General features: G+C 37.4%; 1 protein-coding gene and 1 long non-coding RNA gene across 5 annotated transcripts in view; both read right to left on the reverse strand.

The window, feature by feature from the left end:
* Positions 1-11,071, reverse strand: part of LOC129763041 (uncharacterized) — a 568,624-nt gene extending 557,553 nt beyond the window's left edge. For 2 of the 4 annotated variants that reach the window (XM_055761763.1, XM_055761766.1), the window contains exons 1-5: positions 10,832-11,071; positions 10,650-10,776; positions 9,540-9,772; positions 9,252-9,484; positions 8,930-9,195 (exon numbers count right to left, since the gene is read on the reverse strand). In XM_055761763.1, coding sequence (XP_055617738.1) covers positions 8,930-9,195; positions 9,252-9,484; positions 9,540-9,772; positions 10,650-10,776; positions 10,832-10,873 — 901 coding nt within the window. In that variant the 5' untranslated portion in view covers positions 10,874-11,071. The remainder of the gene's footprint in view (positions 1-8,929; positions 9,196-9,251; positions 9,485-9,539; positions 9,773-10,649; positions 10,777-10,831) is intronic. The other 2 variants (XM_055761764.1, XM_055761765.1) reach the window with 2 other exon arrangements.
* Positions 11,072-11,719: 648 nt separating this feature from the next.
* LOC129761777 (uncharacterized) lies at positions 11,720-12,830 on the reverse strand. The gene is made up of 3 exons (XR_008740469.1): positions 12,692-12,830; positions 12,195-12,632; positions 11,720-12,138 (listed from the first exon to the last, which is right to left on the reverse strand). It is a non-coding gene; the product is annotated as an uncharacterized LOC129761777 (long non-coding RNA).
* Between the last annotated feature and the right edge of the window lie 557 nt (positions 12,831-13,387).

The following is a 13,387-nucleotide window of genomic DNA, read 5'->3' on the forward strand; positions in this document are numbered from 1 at the left end:
ACTAGCTGATCGTATGTCGCAGTTTATTTCTTGGTTTACATTGGTGGCTTGAAACTACTAGGAATATAAACACTTCTAGCATTTTGCGCTTTTCTCAAAAGAAATGCTTCTGTTAATATTACTGGCCTCGAAAAGAGTTGCATAACTTTCTCATGCTCGAGAGAAGCGCAGCTGTCACCCTTAGTGGAGGAAGTTTTGCTACTGGCAAGCGAAACCTAATCACATACAAAATTCCAGAACATTTGCTTTCTTGGTGACTAAACAAGCGAAATAAACTCTTTTTGTTAATAACAACCTAGAAAACAGTGTCAATGCTTCATTATGATCAATATTAGCGCAAATGCAATCCTAGTTGAAGGCAGTTTTACGACTGGCACGCGAACCCAAATAATTTATAACATTCCAGTAAGACATTCAAGATGCCTGGTATTCCCCAAATATTTTTTGGCGCACAACCTTAACGTCTGCTTCGACATAACGGCAGTTTAAAGCATTGATGCATTCTCAAAGGCACCAACGAAGCCCTTATGATGACGGAAAACAAACAATGTTAACTGCTTGGAAAAAGACTGAATTATGCCACACAGTTTGTACTCTGCTGTAACACACATCGATGCGAATTCGTTGATGAGTTTGTCAAGAGCGACCGCCTTCACCACCAGCGGGGGGAGCTTGATTTTGGTTGCTGCCTAGATAACGGCGTTTACATTTTCGACCAACGCGCCGAAATCGCGTACTTCGCTGTTGTTCGATGCGGTGTCACACTCGCGAAGGCTCGGTTCAGTGCGAGCGCTTTTCACTGCACCAACATCGCGTGCATCATTAGATGACGCTTGCCTCGAAATTTTATTGCCCCTGGCAATGCGTTCGTTTTTTGCAAGCCTTCCTCTTCTTCTTGCCCATCACACACTACGTGAAGTGTCCAATTAAAAGCGGAAAGAAAAACACACGATACGAATAACGCCAAAAACGAACTGAAAAAACCACACGACGATATCCAAGTTGGATTACCACTGGTGGGGTCCAATCTTAGATCGAAGCGCAGCGAAAGCAAAGTGAACTGGATTGCTCAACAGTCCGATGCCGAATGAAAGTTTGCCTCAGCGAGATCTACTATTTATACTCTAGGCAAGTATTCCCCTTCATTCTTCTACTTTTCTTTTGTTCACGGAGACTTTAAATCCTACGATTTCCCCTCCGTTGGTCGTCGATAATTTGCCGAGGCCGAGCGGACAGACAAACCGTACCGTGAGCTAATCGGCTGCCTCACGTACGTGACGTTGACATCCAGGTCGGACTTGTGTGCAGCAGTCAGTTACCTAAGCCAGTTCCAAAGCTGTCCTACGGAACAACATTGGGTACATGCGAAGAGAGTGCTGCGATACATTAAGGGAACACTGGACTTGGGATTGGTGTTCGTTGCGGAGGACTCTGCGCCGGTGATCGAAGCATTTGCCGACGCGGATTGGGCGAATGATCCGATCGACAGACGTTCGCTCACAGGATACGTGTTCCGAGTGTGCGGCTCAAGTGTCAGCTGGTTAACCTGGAAGCAATCGACGATTTCACTGTCTTCGACGGAGGCGGAGTTGGTGTCACTGAGTACAGCCGTGTGTCATGGAATATGGCTGTTGCGTCTGCTGAAGGATTTGGACATCGAACCGGAGAGTCCGGTCGTATACCATGAAGATAACCAGTCTACGATCAGGGTGGTTGAAGATGAACGCGATACCGGTCGCCTGAAGCATATAGAAACCACGGCTTGCATCTACTGTTACTGCTGTGCGATTATTAACATTGTAATATCCTAGTCGTCCAACTTCACTCATTATTTTCTTAATTTCTTCAAAAGCTTTTGAATGTAGCGATTTCCACTCAAAAAAAATCCCCTTTTGTGTTAATTTTCGAAGTGGTGCATCAATGGTGGCTAAATTACGAATATACTTATTCATGTAATTAGCAAGACCCAGAAAACTTCGTACTTCAGCTTCATTTTTCGGCTCACGAAATGAGAGAATAGCATTAGATTTTGTTTTCGAAGGATGTATACCATCCGTAGTGATGATGTGTCCTAGAAACTCTAGCTCTTTAACCTTGAACATGCATTTTTCCCAGTTCAACTCTACATTGCGTTTCTTCAAACGTTTGAGAACCTAAATATTAAAAAAAAAACATATATAACTCAGATTTATTTATTTTATTATCAATATAATAATACTTTGATAAATTAAACTACCTCGTTTACACGTCTATCATGTTCTTCTTCAGTTGATCCCTCAATAATGATATCATCTAAATACCAATATGTTCCTTCACAACCAGTCAGTATTTCATCCATTGTTCGTTGAAACGTTTCAGGCGCAGTAACCAAACCAAAAGGCAACCGTTTGAAACGGAACAGTCCAAGACTTGTTATGAAAGTCGTGATGTCTCTTGATTCAGGTTCCAGCTCTACTTGCAAAAATGCTTCACGAACATCTAACTTGCTCCGTATCATATTTTGCCCAAGACGAGCCAAATACTCGTCTACCACTGGCATTAGATGGCGTTCTCTCAATATTGCTTCGTTCACTCGGCGCAAATCCAAACAAAGTCTTATGTCCCCATTCGGTTTTCCTACAACCACCATCGGTGATACCCAGCTCGTTGGTCCTGTCTTGAGCTCAATAATATCTCTTGAAAGTAATTTTTCCAACTTCGCTTTCACAGCAGACTCCAATGGTATAGGAACCCTCCTCAACGGTTTAAAAACTGGTTTGATGTCGGGATCTGTGTATATTTTGACCTGTACACCAGAAATTTTTGAGAATGGCTTCACATCTTCCGTGATCTTATTGACATCTAATCCAATTTTAAGTATGCCTAATTGCTTCGATGTTTCGTCACCTACCAAACATTGCTGACCACCAGTCACAACGAAAAATTCTGCCTTCACACATTTACGTTTCACACAAATGTCAGTAACGAAAGTTCCGGAAATACTCAACAAATTTTCACTTCCATAAGCTTTCAATTTCCGATCACAACCTTTTGTTGACGAATAAACTTTGATACCAGCAGCCTTCAACAGGTTCCAAGCCTCTGGTGTAATCAAATTGCAATCGGCTCCGGAATCCACCAACATGTCCAGGTCCACGCCACCAATGCAACACGAAATCAAATTAGACTTGTTTCCGGAGTAAAAAGCATAATAGGTCTTATCAGGCTCAATATTTTCAACTTCTGTATGAGATTTCGTTTCAGTGGATTCAACAAGCCGTACTTTCATCAATGGCTTATTATCTTTCTGAACAAATGGAATGCGTTTCTTTCCTTTACGACACACTGTCACAAAATGACCTCGCATTTTACAGTTCCTACATTCCTGATTACGCGCAGGACAATGTGGAGAATTTGAAAAATGACCGTGTCTTCCACAACTGAAACACGCTACACGATCATGTGGATTTTGGTTGCTGCGGATCATTGAATTTTTTACAGTACGGTGAACTGCTTCATCAAACTTTGGAACCTGCAATCCTCCAATTTTTCGCTCCTCAACATGATAAACTCTCTCATCATTTAGTTGAGAGCTAGACAGACTCTTAACTTGTTCCTCTACACTTTCAATCATAGCTCCTAAAGCCTCGATTTGTGAAAGAGTTTGATCCTTCTTCAAGATCCAACTGCGCAATTCGTTAGATAAACATCCTTGCACAATGACATCTATCAGAGTAATTTCAGTTAAATCCGTTGAAATTTCTACTGGATACTTCTCGAGACCACATTCAGATATTTGTTGTCGTAAACGGAGTACATACTGCGCAAAGCGTTCATCCTTGTTTTGCTTCATCGCTCGTAAACGATGTCTTTCAAGCGTATCCTGTCTCACTGGTTTAAAGAAATTATCCAGTTTTTCAACCGCGAGATCATACCAACGTTTCTCGATAGCGACCATAGGAAATTTTTCCGTATCGGGTAGGTTAGCAAAAACTCGTTGTAACTGCGGACCACCAAGGTAGAGCATCTTGGCTCGCATTATCTTCTGGTCATCAATATTATGAGCCTCAAAGTAAAACTCGAGAGTGCCTTTCTACGATTTCCATTCTTTCGCTAACCGAGAGCGCTCGATTTGTTCACAACAAAACGATGGTATAGCACGCATTTCTATTTCCATCTGTAATATTGGAATGTATTTAAAAATAAATCTCATTTCTCTTTACAATCCAATCTATCAAATGAATTCAAACAAAGCAAACGTTGTTACTATGGTTATAACTAAAACAAGTTAAGTGTCGCTGCCATGGTTAGTACCTAACAACTTTTTTTATTTAATTTCATATTGCACTTTATTCTGCACATTATGAAAATTTAAATTTCGCTACCATCAAATAGATACATCAGGGATTCAAAATCCCACCGCTACCATCAAAGTAGAACCTCCTTTCACAGGATCCAAGATCCCATCGCTACCATATAGGTAGAAACTCCATATTATGGATTCGAAATCCAAACGCTACCAAATGGTAGAAACTCCATTAGAATACGAAACTGAATCACTACCAGACTGGTAGAAGAACTCCATTCATCGGACACGAAATCCAACCGCTACCAAAAAGGTAGAATCTCCAGACCGCTACTCAATGTAGAAACTCCTTTCAAATTCTACCGTTGATAAATCACACGGACAATTTGAATTCATTTAATAATTGAATGTAAAAAAAAATATATTAATTACCTTCTACTTTCACCTCGTCGCCAGTTTATAGAAACCACTAAATCTTTTACTTCCGGATAGAGTCCAAGGAAGAATAATATTTTATTTATCTGTTCCTAAGATATTCCAAGGCCTGCCCTTATATACATTTCTCTACAAAGCACGTGGACGTCAAGCATAGATTAATCCGTGAAGAGATTCAGCGGGGGTGTATAGTTGTCCATTACATCCCCACCGGTGAACAAATAGCCGACATCATGACCAAGGGGTTGCCGGTAAGTCTGTTCCAGAAGCATCGGGCCAACTTGGAGCTGGTGAGTTCCGAACATTGAGCGGGGGTGTTGGGATAGGCAATATCCGAACCCCATTCGTTCGACCAGTGCGGCCGAACCCGATGAGCTGTCATCCTAGCGCAGTGGAGTGCGCGCCATTTTATTTTTTTAAATTTTCTTCAATTGCCATTAACACGTTGTGAAAACCAGTTCGATTAAATAAACCTTTCTCAAGTTCTCTACATTCGCGTGTTCCGCGTTTCTTTTCTCGTACAACTGCCTGCCTAAATCCCATTATTTTGCAAGTTTGCAAGTTTTGCAAGTACATACATAACATAAACAAAAAACATACAATACATACAACATATATACATAAAAACCAACAATAATCTTTAAACAAAACTGAAACAACTTCATGTTACATGGAGTACGTGTATGTATACATAGCTAATTTGTATGTTGCAGCTATTGTCTCGCAAATATTTTTTCACTGCTGTACGTAAGTGATGTTTGAACCAATCCTCGATTTTTTTTTGCCGTTATAACGAAACATTTTAGGCCGTAAAACGAAAATGTGCCTGAATTGAAGGGCGCCGTTATAGCGAAATGCCGTATTAAGAGCGGCCGTATAGCGAGGTATGGGTGTAGTGTAAATCAACATCAATTTACCCATGTTCCTCTCAGCTGAACCCCAAATAAGTTGAAAGAACCAATCCCAACTGATGTCAGCATTGATTTTCCGTCTATGTTGGTTGAAAATCCAAAGAGCTTGTCGAAAGTTCTTCCGATGTCACTACATGCATATAAGGAACTATTGATTCCGACCTGTGTAGATATCTATTTTTTTATGTTGAACGAATGACTGACTTTGGGTAAAGATTAGCGTTACGTTAATAAGTCGGAGGGGGGTATGTCTTGTGTTACTTTTTTTTACATAGGGGGAGGGGGTCCAAAAATCGCATTTTTAGCGTTACGTAATTTGTGCACGACGCCTTATCGCAAAATATTAGACCCATATTAACATCGGATTATGTCTTTAATTTCTATATAGGGGGGGGGGGGGGGGGTAACTCTACTAAAAATGTAACGATTTATTAAGAGTTTTCAAACATATTACTCAAAATCGTTATTGAGACATATGTTGTGTTGTATACCATTAGACAGAAAATTTATCCAGCATATTTTTGCTTGAAACATGAACAGAAGATATATTTAAAAAATAAATAATTTTATGATTAAAATGGGAATGTTTTTTGATTGAACTATCCACTCGCTTTCCTCCCTGACGCAACGGGCAATATTTTTGTCTACATTCGGGCGTTAATCCACAATATTAATCGATGTGTATTATGAATTATACTCTATTTACCGATAATAGGCATAATAATTGCATTGTATGTTGTCCAATTAATTCATGCTCAATTCACGTTTTTATCGTGTAGGTCCTGATACTAACAATTTATGCAAAGTTGGTCCAGGATATCATGAAATCGAGCATGTTGTTTGGTAATGTAGAAATGCAAATAAAGAATTGACCTGGTTACTGATTTAGAGGTTCGAAAAGGTATACTCACGCATATCAGATTATAATAGCTTGGGTAGTTACGATCTTAATATATGTATGTCTTCCTTAGAAGCCCACTTCACTTCCTCGAATGCACTTGCGCATTCACCTTTCCCTTTCCTATACATAAGCAGAACTTAGCACCCAGTTCACTACAGCAGCTACACGAACTTCCCAAGAGTATTCTGGCCATAGGATAATATACATCACCTGGCTATAAAGTTACTTCAACCCCCTGCAAACAATGCTCCGGACAGCTTGGCAACGATGGAGAAAATGCCATTTTTATCTACAATATATTTCAGTATACATACATACATATACATGAACAGATACATATATATTTATTTGACTTAGGCTTATATTTATGTAGATAATAACTACTTAGACTTGTGTTTAAAAATGATAAATGATGCTCCTTGTCATCTTCTGCATAATTGAAAAAACAGAAGAAGAGGGTGATAATGACTTTAATGGTATTTTTGTGTACATTTTTTGAACAAAATGTGGTTCCGGATTCTACCACGTTATCTCATATAACCCTTTTAAAGGATACAAGTTCATACAAGAAACAATTTCTTAGGGCTTTAATTTGATGTATCAAAACAGAAAAAATACAGATTTTGATCAACGAAAAAACTCAATTCAAATGCAATTACTACACACAATCACAGTTCTATGTCAAGATCTCGTTCGTGCCCCTAGGCTCAGACCCATCATTTGTTTTTATTTCTTTGTTAGGGAGCCCATTTCCGTTTGAGGGTGGTCCAACAATATTTTTCCCCATATTCCCAAAAATTATTGTTTTCAAAAACTCATAACATTTGAACTATTGGACGGATTCAGATGATCGATATAAAAAATTACACTTGCAATAACTTGCAAGTAAATCGGATTCTGTTTTCGTATTTACTGATTGTATTCATTTTATAGTTAATACATTCATTCTCGAGATAGAGGGCGATAATTTATTTTATATTTTCTTGAAAGCCTAGGTTTTTTTTCATAATGCATCCAAAAATCAGAGATGTGATTTTTATCGTTTTTGAGTTATGATTTTTCAAAGTTACCATGTTTCCAGTTTTTGTTCAATATTCCTATGCGACTAAACTGCCATGCGCCTACATTGATTAATAGCGACTATAGCATGGTTACATTAGGTCGTATGAATAAAAAAAGTATTTACTTATTCTGCCCGTTTCCAAGTAAAGTAAACTTTCCCAGTATTTACTTGAATCCGTATGAATAAAAGTTTACTTTACTAATTTAATTTTAACGCATGTTCGAATTCGAACACAGTTTTTACTTCGTCAAACATCTGTCAACTGATTGTTTAGGTTTTTTTTGGACAAAGCGTGTATTCGCGATGACAAAGGAATAGTGTCGGCGTCTGGTGGCGACTTTTAATTAGGGATCATGATTTGGGTCCCTCTCTCGTTAGTGTAATACATATCAGATTAGAAGCTACGAAGTCAGTTTTTAAATGTTAAAATTTGAATGAAAATTTTCATCATGTTATTTAGTCACTTAAAAACACTTTTTTCCGACTTTTATTTAACCCTTTGTCTATACATTCCCAACATTACTAAAACTTTTCATTATAATATAAAGCTGTCTTCAGAAACAATTTTCGTACAAGATTTTTTCACCACCTGCAAACAAAAGTGTTTTTTATTTAAACGTAATTTGGTACGGAAGGATTATTTTTCATTCATAATTTAAATTTTATAAACGTGTTCATTCCGCCTGAAAATCAATCAATTTTTTTACGCTCCCCTAAACTAGTAAACGAAGCTCAATGTCATCAATGCGGATTATTAACTTGTTTAACTTCAAGCGCAAGATAGCAGCATTAAACATAAATCGGATATAACATCAAAACGAATGAATGTATTTTCAGATCCAAAGTATGCCCATGAGCACACTTGATAATTACAAAGTATATACTTGATAAATGCTGTTTTATTCATACGAAATCAGCTTATCATCGATTTTCGAAAAGTAAATACTTAATTGTTAGCTTTATTCATACCAAACGTAGTAAAAACTTAATCTCACTGCTCGACTGCTCGAATGAAGTAAAGTAAAGGTGAATTTTGTTTTTATTCATATGGCCTATTATCAATACTTACTATATTGTCTAATATTAGACGTAGAGACTTGAATCCCTATCAATCATTTTCAAAAGTTATGAATTTTAGGAAAAAGTTACTTTTGGAAAAAAGGGGAAATTTTGTTGTTCGGGACGGAAATGGGAATCCTAATGAGAAAATTTAAAAATACGGATCTAATATTTTGCTATAAGGAACAAAACTACCATCTCTGAAATCTGAGAACCACTATATCGGTTTGGCGTGGAATGGCTGTATGTGTTTCAAGTATAACAGTGTTACTCACCCGATGCAAGACAGCGCAATATATACAAATCACTGTTAACTCGATAAAACGGCAATCGATTGAACAAGAAGTACATTTCTTGTGTTTTTACGAATTTGCGGTTCTCGTTCATTACATAAATATGGTTCATTGCGCGCTCTGGATACACAGCAGAACGTACCACTAATATAACTAATTGCTTGTTGCTGTGTACTATTAATCCGTCGTGTCTTGGTACATCCTTAATGTCTTCCAGAGAAAAATGAAAGTTTAACCAGCGGTACACTCTATAAATAAGCGAATATTGTCATAAAAAAACAAAGAATAATTATTTTATACTTACTCGACTTTCCCTGCGTTTGATTCTAGGTAACTGGTAATAAGATATAAATTGGACTCATGTTCCACCAGAAATGTTTTTATAGACTGCCCACGCCGACGTATTTTTTGAATCGATTTAAGTGCTTTATTGTCGTTCAGCTGTCCTTGTAGGATCTGATAAATTTGAAATCGATCCTTAAGGTGAACACACACTATGAGGTAGGTTTTATTGGCATGGGAATGAAACTCTTCTACCTATGAACAAAAATATAATAATACTAGAACAGTTATGTAATTGTTTCCTTCAAACCTCGAACTCATCGACGCCATCCACTCCCTTAATATCATTAATTTGAGCAATTGGTACAACATGCAGGACATCGTGATAGATAGTTATACGTTGAATTTCGTTTTCAATAAAAATATAGAAGGATCCGCGTTTTTCAGTACGAGTCAGGAGCATTTTTCTCGAGTCACTCGTATAGTTGAGGCGTATGTTCGAACGTTTTAAAACAATCTGGTGTTCCGAAATATCTGATATTACTAGAATAAATTTAATACACATTAGTTATCACGAGCGGATGATCCGCAAACGAAAATAGGAATTTATATTCTCAAAGAAACGAAATTTTATGCAAATGCCAAGAACAAGGAAACTACAATAGGCCATACAACGCCATCGTTGGAAATTATAGACGGCTTTGTTGCACATCGTAATTCCACGGGCCTTTCCGAAAATTGTCGGTGAGTGGCCAATCTTTCTTTTGATCATGGTTTTCGCTTTATCTGGTAAGCTTATACGTATATGGTATGTGTATATATATACGTCGTTCATGCATAGCTTTCGTCCTAAAATATATTTTTCTGTGTTTGTACCTCTTTTTAGTATTTTATTGTTTATTGTACCCTATTCTGTGAATAATTCACTGTATATTGCAATCATATTTTTTTTATATAATTTCATCATTTAGTGAGTGAGTATATACTTATTCCTTTAAACGACGTGTGACGATGAAAAAAAAATTCCATAATTAGTTAAGGGTTCTTAATTTATTGCGTTATATTTAAGATTTTGAATAAATGAATATCAATTGAAATAGAACACTCATAAAATGACGCACATAATAGAACGTTGATAGCGAAGTTCGTCGATGGATATAAAAAGAGGAAATTACTCATTTTTTTTTGTCTATCGCCTGAATGAGCTTCCTGTGTACAAGATCATTCTGAGCGTCTAATCATATGCATTCGTATAATGAGATTGCTTCAGCAAAATAATACAGACATAGAAATTTGAACGAAATTAGCATTGAACTTTTCTCGCGGAACGTTCTCCTTAGATGTATAAATGTATGATAAATTTCGGAGATCCCATTAAGAATTCGTTGTATTATTTTAGTATTATAACAAAATTGTATACCTTGCTTCAAATTTTGAATCGAATCAGACACATCTGTTTTTCCTTTACCAACGGACAACACATCTAACTTGGATCCGACGAAAGTTTTCGGATCGATTGTTTGAGCTGTAGGGAACCATTGCAAAACCTACGAATTTGAGATCACATTTGGAATAGTTTATAATAAATACGATGGAAAATACCTGGATGAATGCAACTAGCAAACCAATGCTTCTATTTAACATATTAACACACCGTGTTGCGTAAACTGACTAGAGCTAACGTAATGAAACTCTGACAATACCTGACCTGATATTGGTTTCATTCTCTTCTTTTCATTTTTCCGTCGACCAAGTATAAAACAAAGCAAGCTTTACTTATTTGGGTATCGGTAACAACAGTCCACACTCACACTCACTCAACTCCAATTGTGAATTGCAATTTCATCGATAACCAATCAGAAAGAAGCGCAGTATCACTCGTAACACTGCGAAAAAGATAGAATGCTGCAGGCTTTTGCTGCGAAAAACCAACTGCTCAAGCATGTTATGAGGATCCCCGTATCAGTATAAATAGATAAAAGCGAGTTATCAAAAGTTGATAGTATTCATAATACATTCGAAATATTGCTTAAAGTCAGAATTCTTTCTAAAAAGTATCATGTTCAATAACAACATTACCTATCGATTAGCTCAATGAAGTAATCGAATATTAGCTTAGAACACCTATAATCAAAATCGCAACGCAAATCCTCAGATTTTTTTTGGTATTCCATGTGAACGTGGATATATTCATGAAGTTTTTCTATCAAGGATATCTTTCAACTTTTTTGGATTTATGTTTGAGAAAAGCTTATCGATGCCCACATTCCGTTTTGCCTGCCAAGATCGGGTCGATGAAATGTCAACAATCGACCTCAAATGCTGCCACCTTGCAATCGAGTTATCGACCTTTCATATGCATTCATCGAACAACTTGACGCCACTTTTTCGCCAACATGTGCAAGGCGTCGACCTGCTTGCAGCGCTGCTTCCAGCACTGCTTGCCGCTTGTTTGTGTTGGTTTGTTATTGAAAATGAAAAGGAAATTCATTGATCGATTTTAATCATTTTATTGAAGAAAAATAATAAAAAACCATGTATAATAAAAATAAGGTATATAATGGAATCGGTGCATCCGGGTTGTCTGGATAGACGATTCAAATCCGACTGAGTACATTGATGAATACCTCCTTGCCCTTGATGACACAGATATGTGGCTGAGGAGGATTCTTCAATGTGCGTGAAGCACGGGATCTCCGATGAGGATTGCTCGAAATACTATCGATGGCCAGGTCCTGCTGCTGTTGCTGTTGATGCTGTTCCCCGGAATAGCACCCTGGACTTAAAGGATACTGCTGCGGGAAAGCTGATGCTGTTGGCTGGTGTGACAGAAGTGGAAATAAGCAATGTGGTGATGAGGGAAATCATCTTTCTCACTCGCCGATTGATTGAGTCGGATGTATTCATAGCTGAAACAAAATAAAATTATTAGTAAGTGAAAAGCAGAAATGAATTCCCTACTCACCAGTTGTATGATCCGGATAAAAATGCGAACATTAAAATATCATGCGATTACGTTCGCTAACCTCGCCTATTTTCATTCTACTATACTACGGAATCAGTGCATTCGGGTTCCTCCGGGGTGGTAATTCAGCTGAGCAAGTTGATAAATACCTCCTTGTCGTTGAGTTTTCGTGTCTGAAGAGGATTTTTGAATGTGCGCGAAGCACGGAACCTCTAATGGGAAAAGTTCTTCGCAATACCATACCATGGTCAAATTCTGCTGCTGCTGCTGTTAATGCTGTCCCCCGACATTGCCAACAGGGGTTGGAGGTTACTGCTGCAGGAAAACGGATGTTGTTGGCTGCTGTGATAAAAGTGGAAATCCGCACTGTGCTGATGGGAGAAATCATCTTTCTCACTTACCGATTGATAGAAGCGAACGAGTCGAATGTATTCATAGCTGATAAGACAAGATAAAATAAATAATAATTAAAAAGCCGAAATATATTTCATACTCACCAGTTGTATGATCCATTTGTTTTTGTTTGAGATGACAATTTAGCGGAGTGGAAAAAAGAACCACCAGTGATGCCATTTGGTTTGTTTAATTATTCAGTATTTTCGACTAACGAACTATCCGCGTTGACGATATTGGGGAATAGGCATGACAGTATGGATTTGCAGAAGGAATGAATACACTTTTAAAATGAAAATTATGAATGAACATGATTTTTCCATAATCAAATTAGTACTCTATGTAAGTGAAAATCACCATTGCCTGCAAGTGGTGAAAAAACATTTTAAAAAATATGTTTTGAGATAATTTTATATTATAATGACAAGTTTTTTTGAGAATATCTGAACGTCTATAGAAAATAATTCAAATTAGGGTCATGACAACGTACTTTAAGTAGAAAAAATTATACCAAGAAAAAAATTTCATACAAATTTTAGCAAATATAAACTGATTCGGGCCGACTAATATGATAGAGAATAGTTTGCCTCACACAAACTAATGCCGTATCCAGATGTCGATACCTAATCGTCGTCATCGTGAATAGGTAACAGCGTTACGGTCGTTGTTAGGTCGATGTTTTTTTCGTCGATTGGATTGTGGGAACCCATGATGAGGCAAACTATTCTCTATCATATTAGTCGGCCCGAATCAGTTTACATTTGCTAAAATTTGTATGAAATTTTTTTCTTGGCATAATT

The sequence above is a fragment of the Toxorhynchites rutilus genome, chromosome 1, assembly GCF_029784135.1.
Source record: "Toxorhynchites rutilus septentrionalis strain SRP chromosome 1, ASM2978413v1, whole genome shotgun sequence".
Taxonomy (NCBI): Eukaryota; Metazoa; Arthropoda; class Insecta; order Diptera; family Culicidae; genus Toxorhynchites; species Toxorhynchites rutilus.